This window comes from Danio rerio, chromosome 18, assembly GCF_052040795.2.
Source record: "Danio rerio strain M-AB ecotype USA chromosome 18, GRCz13ab, whole genome shotgun sequence".
Lineage (NCBI taxonomy): Eukaryota > Metazoa > Chordata > Actinopteri > Cypriniformes > Danionidae > Danio > Danio rerio.
In genome coordinates, this window is record NC_141038.1 from 42,076,728 (window position 1) to 42,089,541 (window position 12,814).

The 12,814-nt window shown below is 34.1% G+C and overlaps 1 protein-coding gene and 1 long non-coding RNA gene across 16 annotated transcripts in view; one reads left to right on the forward strand and one right to left on the reverse strand.

Annotated features, from left to right (window-relative positions):
- The window catches only part of LOC147839797 (uncharacterized), a 516,604-nt gene that overhangs the window by 97,682 nt on the left and 406,108 nt on the right, over positions 1–12,814 (reverse strand). The gene's annotated exons all lie outside the window — the stretch shown is intronic.
- Positions 1–12,814, forward strand: part of myo5aa (myosin VAa) — a 164,030-nt gene that overhangs the window by 84,758 nt on the left and 66,458 nt on the right. For all 15 annotated transcript variants that reach the window (XR_015515196.1, XR_015515197.1, XR_015515194.1 and 12 more), the window contains 6 exons: positions 1,203–1,309; positions 3,242–3,507; positions 5,400–5,481; positions 5,581–5,721; positions 7,009–7,134; positions 12,003–12,086. Coding sequence is in view for 9 of the 15 variants with exons in the window: in XM_087293353.1 (XP_087149479.1) it covers positions 1,203–1,309; positions 3,242–3,507; positions 5,400–5,481; positions 5,581–5,721; positions 7,009–7,134; positions 12,003–12,086 (806 nt within the window). In the remaining 6 variants the exon portion in view is untranslated. The remainder of the gene's footprint in view (positions 1–1,202; positions 1,310–3,241; positions 3,508–5,399; positions 5,482–5,580; positions 5,722–7,008; positions 7,135–12,002; positions 12,087–12,814) is intronic.

Sequence of the window (12,814 nt, forward strand, 5' to 3'; positions counted from 1 at the left end):
CAAAGTTAAGTTCTCTGATGAAAGTAAATTTTATATTTTTGTTGTAAATCAGGGTCTACGAGTCTGGAGAAAGAGAGGAGAGGCACACAATCCATGTTGCTTAATGTCCAGTGTAAAGTTTCCACAGTCATTGATGGTTTGGGGTGGCATGTCATCTGCCGGTGTTGCTCCACCGTGTTTTCTGAGGTCAAGCTCTTTAACAGGATGTTTTAGAGCATGTCTTGCTTTCTGCTGCTGATCAACTTTATGGAGATGCAGATTTCAATTTTCAACAGGACTTGGCACCTTCACACAGTGCCAAAGCTACCAGTTCCTGGTATAAAGACCATAGTATCGCTGTTTTTAATTGGCCTGCAAACTCGCCTGACCTGAACCCCATAGTGGGGTATTGTGAAGAGGAGGATACGATGTGCCAGAAGAGCTGAAGGCCACTATCAGAGCAACCTGGGCTTTCATAACACTTGAGCAGTGCCACAGACTGATCGATTTCGTGTCTCCCCACATTGCTGCAGTAATTCTGGCAAAAGGAGCCCCAACTAAGTATTGAGTGCTGTGCATGCTCATATGTTTCAATTGGCCAAGATTTTTAAAAATCCTTTCTTTGTATTGGTCTTAAGGTAAATTAAAAAGTTTTGAGATAATGAATTTCATTCAAATTCAAAGAAATAAACACTTGAAATACATCAGTCTGTGTGGAATGAATGTTTACATAATACAGGTTTTAGTATAACCTGTTTGCACTTGCAGTATCATATTTAGATGTTTTATAGAAATTGACAAAATACAAATACAAAATATGTTTTAATCAATTATATGATTTTTTTTAAAAATAGTTTTAAAGTGTATTTAAAATACAGACATGGATATAATTGTTGGTACCTGTCAATTTTATCTAGGCCAGTTTTATTAGTTGGTCTTTTTAATGCCACTGTTGAACCACAATTCAAAAGTCCCTGATGTTGTTATACAGTTTCAGGATGCAACATTATATTAATTTAGGGTATATTTAGAACAGAGAAAATGTGAGATTAATGTGCAATTAATCACGAGTTAACTCATGGTCATCATGTGATTAATCACAATATTTTAATCAACTGCCAGCCCTATATGTTACTGTGCTGTCACCTTAGCAATATGCTAACGCCATTTCTGCTCTGATTTCTTGATGTTTTTCATATTTTTATTTTGTTCTCTCTCTTCAGGTATAAATGAGTCCTATCAGATGGGCTTGTTTCAGATATTGGCTTCCATTTTGCACCTTGGAAATGTAGACGTGAAGGATAGAGACTCGGACAGCAGTATTATTCCAGTGAGTCTGATGTTGACTTTAAAGTTCAAACAGAAACCAGATAACCGAACAAAAGTTTTGAAGTGCAGCACTGTTGAATGCATTTTATGACACTTTTAAGACACAGTCAAACATTAAGCGAGCAAAGTTAAAAGGCATTAATAAAGTGCTTATCACAGCGTACATATTATTTATTTATTTATTTTTTTTTATACAGTTGAAGTCAGAATTATTAGCCCCCTGAATTATTAGCCCCTGTTTATTTTTTTCCCCAATTTCTGTTTAACGGAGAGAAGATGTTTTCAACACCTTTCTAAACACAATAACTCATTTCTAATCACAGATTTCTTTTATGCTTGCCATGATGTTTTTCAAGACACCTTTATACAGCTTAAAGTGACATTTAAAGGCTTAACTAGGTTAATTAGGTTAACTTGGCAGGTTAGGTTAATTAGGCAAGTCATTGTATAACGATGGTTTGTTCTGTAGACTGTCAAAAGAAATGTATAGCTTAAAGGGCTAATAATTTTGTCCCTAAAAAAGTATAAACTGCTGTTATTCTTGCCAAAATACAACAAATAGGACTTCATCCAAAAGAAAAAATAATATCAGACATACTGTGAAAATTTTCTTGCTCTGTGAAACATCCTTTGGGAAATAAAAAAAAAAGAATAAAATCCAAAGGGGGGTTATAAATCTTACTTCAACTGTGTGTGTATATATACATATATATATATATATATATATATATATATATATATATATATATATATATATATATATATATATATATATATATATATATATATATATATCATGGTTTGGGATTAAATTCAGTATGGGGGTGTGCAAGAGATCTGCAGAGTGGATGGCAACAGCAACAGTCTGAGCTATTAAGACATTTTTGCTGCCCATTACATTACAAACCACAAGAGAGGGCAAATTCTTCAGCAGGATAGCGCTCCTTCTCATACTTCAGCCTCCACATCAAAAGTCCTGAAAGCAAAGATCAAGGTGTTCCAGGATTGGCCAGCCCAGTTATCAGACATGAACATTATTGATCATGTCTGGGGTGATGGATGAGGCATTAAAGATGAATCCAAAGAATCTTGATGAACTCTGGGAGTCCTGCAAGAATGCTTTCTGTGCCATTCAAGATGACTTTATTAAAAAGTTATTTCAGTCATTGCAGAGATGTATGGATGCAGTCCTCCAAGCTCATAGGAGTCATAAACAATATTTGTTATTTTTCCACTGCACCATGACTTTATATTCTATACTGTACATTATTTCTGTCAAAAGTCAGACCTTACCGTCTAATTAAATAATTAAAAATCAAGACATGATTATATTTTATTTTGGTAAAATCAGCTTTATCTAAAGGCATTTACCTTTCAGATAAGGCACTTTTGACACCAAATGATCAACCAGAAGTCAAGTTATTATTTGTTGTTCCTAAAACCTGGATAGGTGACAATAGTGTATATCTTCAGAAGAAATAAATCTATATTGGATGGAATTACCCTAATTGTTAACTCTGATTTGTTATTTTGGCTATCTGTTGTTTTCTGGGAAATAAAAGATGTGGATGTCTAGATGACAGTATTTTATTTGAAATTTGGAAGAAATGTTATCAGATCTTGATTTAATAAAACAAATATCAACATTTTACTTAGACTCATACAAAATAAATCCATTATATTTAGAGACAATTGATGATTTTCAAGTGGTTTAAAGCTGTAATTCCAACTTTACACGGTATTTGATATTGATAATGTGGAACAATATTTAAGAGATTTGTTAGTTTTTTCAAGTGTGAAATTATTTAAAGTTTTATTGCATTTTTACACCTTCAGGATATTTTTTACCCACATGCATCGCACCAAATCTCACAGTAACTATGTATTGTATTGTGTAATAACTATGTAATTCTTTTACATTTTTCCCCTCCAGCCAAACAACGGTCACCTGAGTGTGTTTTGTGAGTTGATGGGAGTGACATATCAAGACATGTCTCATTGGCTCTGTCATAAGAAGTTGAAGACTGCGACTGAGACATACATAAAGCCCATTCCCAAACTACAGGCTATAAACGCCCGCGACGCTCTCGCCAAACATATCTACGCCAAACTCTTCAACTGGATTGTGGACCACGTGAACAAAGCTCTGCATTCAACGGTCAAGCAACACTCTTTCATCGGAGTCTTGGACATTTACGGGTGTGTGTTAATACAGACAGATACACACATACAGTACACACACACACACTAGCTGGGATTCCTACCCCTGCTTTAACGCGCAATTTGAAGTATCACGTCAAAATTATGAAGGAAAAAAAACAAAAGTTTTTTCTTTGTCAAATTTCTTTCTCACGACTAATTTCTCATTTCAACTGAGCGATATGGTTCAGTACAGTACATTATGGTATGGGTCACTCTGATAAGACTTTTCTACAGGCAACAGTTCTCTTGCTAGGCATGGTGTACGCTAGACATTTGTGATTGAAATCATTGTTCACGTAACGCTTCTTTTACAAACTTAAGTTCATTATTTCAAATGTAGATGCACAGGAAGCACACTTCTTGGCATGTATGGAAGACGTAAACTTTGTTTGAGCATTGTTCAATGTACAACTTCAAACCAGAAAAATTGGGACCGCATGGAAATCCACATAAAAAAAGAAAGTAGTGATTTCTAAATTTACTTTAATTTGTGTTTTATTACAGACAATACAACAAACATCATTTAATGTGCTTCTCATGATTTTTATTTTTTAAAATAAACATGTATTCCAATTTTGGTTTATCAACACATTTAAAAAAGTTGGAACAGTAAAGCATTTACCACTTTGTAATGTTGCCATTCTTTTTCACTTAAAATTCTTTTTTTTTTTCTTTTTAACAATTAAAAGATGTTTAGGCGCTGAAGACAAACAGTCGTAAATGCTGGTTTACTTCTGCGTTGAGTGATTGCCGTGACCCACAGCGCCTGCCTTGCGCATAGTCATGCATTTATACTTTTGCGTGCTGTTTGTATTGCTCTGCAATAACAGTTCCAAAACGTTTGCTGGCAGTAAGTTTTTTTGTTCCTCTCTGTCAAGTTTCTTTCGCGTTTTTTTCTGATCGCTATCTTACTGTACAAGAAGCTAAAACTCGCTCATTCAGAGTATGTGCAACAATTTTAATCATAAGGTAAACACAAAGCATAAGTTTCAATCTGGAGCTCCTTCAGGGGACACTTGTAAAGACTCGCTCCATCAGGTTCGTGGCTTTCAGCACTGACCACACTCGTTATAGCTACCATGCCGACCAATCACAGAGCTTGTGCTATGCGTCCTGGTGACGTGTAGTTTTTTGAGAGGTGCTTGTCAGTGTTGGCGTTAACCACATGAGGGCTGTGCAGGAGCTACATGTGTGCTTGATCCAGAAGTATAAATTAGCCATAAGGTGGACAACAGTATGGGGTCTTCATTGTCACATTTTGCGCCTCAAAATGCATCACACGTTCTCTATTATAGATAGGTCGGGACTGCAGACAGGCCAAATTAATATGTGTTCATATTGTCTACAATGAAGAACAAGTCAAAGTCATTTTTTTCAATAGAGAAAAGAGTGTTTCTACAGGGGGTTTGTCAAGCCCACTCACCTGTGCATTTCATAAATTCACAGTGTTTTTTTTTAGAGATGTGGAGTGATTGAAAGAAAGTACAAATGTGCAAAAATTGTTAGTTGTTAGTAAGTTGTCATTTGAATATTACTAGTGAATCAACAGTCTACGTGGAAATGGGAAGGTCATTCTATCAAGGAAAATTAATGTGTTTTATTTCTTTTCATTTCACAAACGTCTCACTAAAATGTCTATAAACTAGTAAAACTAATCGGAGATCAGGTAAAACGAGAGATCCTGTTCCGTGAATCGCCACTGGGGGGTGATCACCAGCAATACTACCAAATAACTTGATGAAAACACACCTAATTTGCATTTATTTTAACTTTTTTTTTTAAACTTTGATAAGATTCACTTCACATTAGGATGATAATACAGCTACCAACTCTGGACGTTGTTTTAGATTTACCAAAGTGAATTGTGACGCTCTGTTTTATTGTTCCAGGTTCGAGACTTTTGAAATCAACAGTTTTGAACAGTTCTGTATCAACTATGCCAATGAGAAACTACAGCAACAGTTCAACATGGTGAGCCATTTGGGACCAGATCTCCTCCATTCATGTTTGATTGTTAATAATTATCCATTCTGTAAATAAATTGTGATTTTTCTGTCTTCTCGTGTCCAGCATGTGTTTAAGTTGGAGCAGGAGGAGTATATGAAAGAGCAGATCCCCTGGACTCTCATTGATTTCTATGATAATCAGCCGTGTATCAACCTCATAGAGGCCAAGATGGGCATCCTGGACCTGCTGGATGAAGAGTGCAAGGTGCAATGTCACAGTCTTGCTGTAAATTTAGAATGCGTTTCATTTTTTGCTCTCATCCATAAAAACTTCTATATGCACATCCAATGCACAGACAATGGTAGTCTATAGTGCAATTCATTATACGTTACACTCAGACACTTTGCAGACACAGTATTCAAATCAAATAATTTCTATTATAACCATTTAATGGGCTTTATGCACAGCTGGAGTTTTAAACCCAACGATAAACTTCCGGTGAAAGCTTAATGTGACTATTTTGATTTTCACAAGGCTGTTTTTACACCATCGATGTTGTAATATAATAACAATACATTCAGTTAAATAGACTTAAGCATTCATTTAGTTGTTCCAGCGTAAAACGAGATGAAAGACCTAGCGTCATCAATTGCAACAGGATAGTGCAAAAATTCCATTGAAAATACTGGGGTAAAATAAACGGTCATAGACATGGCGGGGAAATGGAATTTAATGCAGTGCTTCTTGTGTGAGACCCACTTCATATCATATATCTAACAGGCAGGGAAGATAGCTGATTTTTAAAGAAATCATATCTTCAGCGTGATAATTTTGTAATGGAAAGACACTTCACTGGAAGCCCTGGCTGAAAATTAAAGGTCTGTGTGCATATAGCCCATCCCTGTAAACCAGGCATTTTATTATATGCATAATGATTTACAGATGTTTTATGAGTCGGTTTACATATATATGTACTATGGATTTTATGGAAGTGCTTTAACAAACATATAACTTTAAATATCAGCTTTTAAATTCCTTGCCTTTTGTTGAAAGTACATTGCAAGTTCATTTTTGACCTCTGTATTCTGTTTTACTAATTTTTAAATTAGCTGATGCGGTGATTAGGTAATGTTATTTTTTCACTGAAGTAATTATTATTAATTATTAAATTTAATTTATTTATATATTCTAAATTTAATTAATTTACAAATTATATATATATATATATATATATATATATATATATATATATATATGTATATATGTATATGTATATATATATATATATATATATATATATATATATATATATATATATATATATTATCATTACATTTAAGTAGAATTTCTTAGCAAAAGCCTATAATGTGACTTTCTTTAAAAAATAAAGGTAATAAAACAATGACAAAACATTACTCCAAAAACAAAATTGTAATGGTACTGTATAAAAAATACAGTTTAAAAAACTAAAACTGAGAAACACATGAAGTTAAATCATGTTTAATACTACTGTTCTTACATTGTACACTGTACAACCTCTTTTTCTCTCAGATGCCGAAGGGTTCGGATGACTCCTGGGCTCAGAAACTCTATAACACTCATTTGAAGACGTGTGCACTTTTTGAAAAGCCGCGGATGTCCAATAAAGCTTTCATTATTCAGCACTTTGCAGATAAGGTATACCCACACACACACACACACACACACTCACACTCACAGGCTGCTCTAGCATTTCTGATGAGCTTTGGTATATAGTACTGTTTGTGTGATTTCATCAGTGGTGTATACTTAACTACTGTCAAACTACAGTAATTGACTAGTTTTTTCTCTGTAATTGTACTTTACTAAGTAGTTTTATAAATGTGTGCTTTTACTTTCTCTTGAGTACATTTTTAGTGCAGTGTTGGTACTTTTACTCCACTACTTTCCTTCAACCTGCAGTCACTACTTTATTGTTTCTTATCTATGGGGATGAGAAAAGTCAGGCCTGTGATTTCTGTCCAATCAAATCGCACATAGAAGGTAAATCACATCATAATGAACTACCTCAAGACGTGGGTGATTTATAATTTTCTCAAACTGTTTGGAACCATTAATAGTGTCCAAGAAGATCTTTAAATCTTTACAGGCATTGACCCAGAGACTGTTTAGATGCATGTCACTGATGAAAAGATGACGGAAGTTTATTGTATGATGACGAAATGGCCTTTAACACCCAGCAGGCACAAGACGTCAACATGACGTCAGATTGATGTTGTACCCCAACATCTTGGGGACATTGCATTTTGTTTGGAAACGAAAATCAGGTTCACTTCAGAACTCAATATCAGGCCAATGTCAATGTCCAACGTTCAACCTAATATCAACCAAATATACAGTATAATGATGTTACAGTTTGATGTTGTGTGGACATTACCACTATGACGTCTATCAGATTTTGGTTGCCATACCTGTCGAATAAATTATTTCATGTCAATATGACGTTGGTTTAAGATGTTGGCTCAACGTTTCTAACACAACCTAAAATCAACCAAATATCAACGTCATTTGACACTGGCTAGACATTGAATTTTGGTCACCTGACATCAAGACCTAAATTTAACCTAATATTAACATCTTATGACATTGTGTGCCTGCTGGGCAATAACTAAAGGCACTACGTGAAGTTTATTTTTTAAACTAATTTCGAGAGGCTCACATGCTTATGATTGATACGGCTGGCCCTGAGTCAAGCTAATGTATGATCCACCAATCAGACAATTCCTAACTTAGTATAAATAACCAAAGCATCTTACCTTTGTCATCTTCGTCTTGAAGAATCCCCTCTTCCACCCCCTCTACTCCACTTTTTCCTCTATAGAACAGCACGGCGGCCCAGTGGCTAGCCCTGTTGCCTCACAGCAAGAATGCCTCCGGTTCGGGTCTCTACCCAGCCAGTTGGCATTTCTGTGCGGAGTTTATGTTCTCTCTGTGCTCTTGTGGGTTTTCCCCGGGTGCTTCAGGGGGGAGTGTGAACTCTTGAAAGAATGTTATGTTTAAATGTAACATTTGAATGTTACGTAATATAAAAAGATCAACATACTGTGATAAACACTGTCTGATGAAGAGCCGGTCTGCTCGAAACGTTTTTTATGCCTTGTATCAGCCTTTTTAATTCACTAAATTGGCATTTTTGGAGGTTTGGTGTTGCCGCCTTTTTAAATGACAACATTAGCAAAAAAAAAAAATTTAATTTAGGTAAATGTTATATACAAAATAAACATTAGGGATTTACATAAACACATAAATACATAAAAAATCACAATTTTTGTTTAAAAAAAAAAAAAAAATATATATATATATATATATATATATATATATATATATATATATATATATATATATATATATATATATATATATATATATTCTAAAAAGATAACTGGTCAGAAAAGGTTTTTTAAAATATTGTTGTGTTGAAAAATCTTTTCTTTTTTTTTCTTTTTTTTTACCAAATTGCTTTCCTAACTCTTCTAAAATTAAAACATTGGTAATGTGTTGTCTAAAAATGAATATATAATCATGTGTGACAACATGGCACCATTTTGTGGATTTGACAAATTGTCTTTTTCTTTTAAATTTATAAAAAAAACAACATGAGTAGTTTGCAGTACAAAACAAACAACAATTATATATAACATTGTATTTCTGGAGAAAATGTTCAAGTCACCAACTCTACACATTTTCCAGTGTCTTCTTAACCAAACACACCTGATTCATATCATCAGCTCATTAGCAGAGACTTAAAGACCTGTAATGAGTGTGACAGACAAAGGAGACATCCAAACATGCAGCGTAGATGGTCCTCCAAACACTGTCTTAAAGAGATCTTAAAGAATCTGTCATCATTTACTCACCCTGTGCTTTTTTCAAACCTTTTTGAGTTTCTGTCTTCCGATAAACACTACAGAAGATTTTTTGACAAAAGCTGCAAAACTGTAACTATTCACTTCTGTATTAGTTTTTGGACGTCGATGATTACAGGTTTTTATCTTTCTTCAAAATATCTTCTTTAGTGATCATCAGAATATAGAAACTCAAACAGTTTTGAAATCATTTGAGGGTAAGTAAATAGTGAGCACATTTTCATTTTTGGGTAAACTATCCCTTTAATTTGCTTCCATAGCTGTACAGTAACAAACAGACAAGCAATTCCAATTGTCTAAAGCTGATTGACATTTTAGAAATTAATTACACTTCATATAAACTAAGTAAACTTCTGTTGTAAACTATGTTTTGTAAACACACCTTAATACAGTTCAATAGGTTTTAAATAGAGCTTATTTTAGTGTCATACTGTTAGCTTAGCAACATGCTAACCACAGGCTGTAAACAGAGTCAAGTCTTCTTCATGTGAAAGACTGTTGTTTGTATGACACAGAGTTTCTGCAAACCTCTTCACATGAAGGCTACAGATCTGTTTTTAGAAATGGTGTTCAATGTATAAGGAAACACTGATGGAGGCGGAGGTCATAAGACACATTTAGTGTGTGCGCTAGACATTCAATACACAGAGTCGAACTTGAGCTTGAACTTTAGCAGGTGCTTTCTTAAACACCATCAGGATTAAATCAGGCATGACTTCTCTAATCAGCACTACTCATGTACGATACTTTAAATAATACTCATTTAATATAATGGATTATTTATATAATATTGGATTTATTTAATGTTATGTATGTGTGTATATATATGAGCAATATCGCATGAGTAGCAGTGCGATATGGCTATATATCGACACTGGTGGGTGGCATGCGTTGCGGCCTAGTGCCTTAATGTCCCACTAGTGATGATAAACAACCAAATTCGCACTGCTACGAGTGTGATATTGTGTTTATATATAAGTTTGATGTGTTCAGTTATAATCGTGTATATAAAGTAAATCAAATGAGGAATTACCTTCTTCCGCCGTTCATACACATCTACAGCTGACGTCAGAACAGCAGAAACCATTGCTCATTCCCCAATGTCACTTTTGAGCTAGTATTTGAATGATTCTCTAGTGTAATTTCTAAAGTGATTACAAAACAGGTTATTTTGCTCACATTTTAAGATTAATAAGCTGAACAGCATGAAATGCCATCAGTCTACAGAGATCTCCCAGTATGTCTTTGTTGCAATGAGATCACAATAATTAACCCCAGAAAAGCCAAAACAAAGCAAACACTAGCAGATTACTATGGTGTAAATACAGCACTACAACATACAATAGAAAGAGATTTGGCTGAGAAAATGCTGTTTTCCAGCTCTAAGGACTTATTTTGCAGTCTCTGTCGCCATCTTGTGGCGGAACGTCAACTATCTTTGCTCTGCTCACTATGACAGGCTGGCCGCGGACATGCTGACTCTCCGAAATTATGAATATATAAAATAGGCATTATCCTTATGAATAAACTGCAAAGCTGCAGTCTAAACAACTACATTTTCACCTTAAAAAGCCTTTAAAAAGTACATTTTGTTGTCTAGCAGCTGCAATATTTGTCTAACTGTAGTGAGTTTATTAATCTGCAGTTACTCTATAAGGGCGAAGTAATACACTTGAGTGAAGAGGCTGTACGAGTTTTGAAATTGCAAAAAATCTCACCGCTATCAGCCAATTGGATTCGAGAACCAGACAGAATATCTATATATATATATATATATATATATATATATATATATATATATATATATATATATATAAAACAGTAAGCAGTAAACAGTAAACAACAACAAAAATACTAAAACTTTATCGAAAATTATTATAAAGTTGAAAATTAAAAGCCAAAAATTTGAATGCAAAAATCAAAAACTATGACAGTTGCAATGACACTAAAATAAAACTTACTTACTTACTTACAGAGTAAATAAATGTAATTATAATTATAGTTACAACTATACAAACACACTAAACACAACTTAGTTACTAACTTCAATTAAAATAAAGAAATTCTCTAGCAAAATGTCTAAAGTGATGGCAAAACAGGTGATTTTGCTCACATTTTAAGATTATAAGGCTGAACGGCATAAAATGCCAACAATCTACAGAGATCTCTCAGTATTTCTCTTATGAAATCTGGAGATCACGAAAATTAACCCGGAAAAGCCAGAGCAAAGCAAACACTAACAGATTACTATGGTATAAATGCAGCATTACAACAGACAAAAGAGAGAGAATGAACACTAAAATAAAACTTACTTACTTACTTAGAGAGTAAATAAATATAATTATAGTTACAACTGTATAAACACAACTTGGTTACTAACATCAATTATAATAAATACAGAAAATGTAAAATGAAAATCTAAATAAGTACCATAATACTAGCAATGATTCTATAATATTTTAAATAATAACTTTAGCTTAAACATTATTGTATTACTAAATCTTACAATCTAAATACATTATATTGTCTTTAGAAGATTGGAGAAGTAGTTTTTTTTTTATTACTGCAGAGTAAGAAAATACTCATATATGATTGGTCTTTGCAACAAAGTAACTTCTGTTGTCTCTCTGTGTCTGTCAGGTGGAGTATCAATGTGATGGTTTTCTGGAGAAGAATAAAGACACGGTGAATGAGGAGCAGATAAATGTTTTGAAGGCCAGTAAGGTGAGTGAAAATCAGTATGTCATTCTGACTTCTGCCCATTTTTTACCAAAGAAACGTTCTGATATGTTGGCCTAGAACCAGGATAATTCCATCAAAACCTTAAATAAGTCTTACAGGGTTGAACCAAAACAAAAATAGCCATTACACTAGGTCATATGCAGCAGTTTATAAACCTGAAACTAATACACTTTAATGAAGTAAGTGACTATTAGAGAAAACCAGCCATAAAATCATAAAATCAGCCCTAAACAGGGTGCTTTCATTCAATATTTTGACCTTAAATTAGGCTTAAAATCTGAGAAGGTCAATGGAACGCTGCCATCTGCTGCTCAAGCAGCATTAGTTCAGCCTGGTGTCAGTTTCAGCATTAAATATATACAGCTCAAGGTGTATACTTTCATATTTCTACTTGTTTTAGTCATTAAGTATCCTTGTTCTTTCTTAGTTCACACAGTTAGCATCTGGAGTATTGACAGAACAGAGCTGTTTATTAGCTTTAGCATGACTCAGCAGTTCTACATCTGACTGCTCTTTAAAGAGATGCGTTCGGACAGAAAAAACACTGCATACCAGCTTGTATTAGGATGTCAAACTCATGCCTTCAACTGTGCCTTCAGGGCCAGGGGTGTGTTATGTGGATTTTTCAGGAAGGTATTCAAAAATATTTCACAATTACACAAGGCAGGCAAAGGTAGAGTGCTATGGCAAGCCACTTAAGCATTTCATCT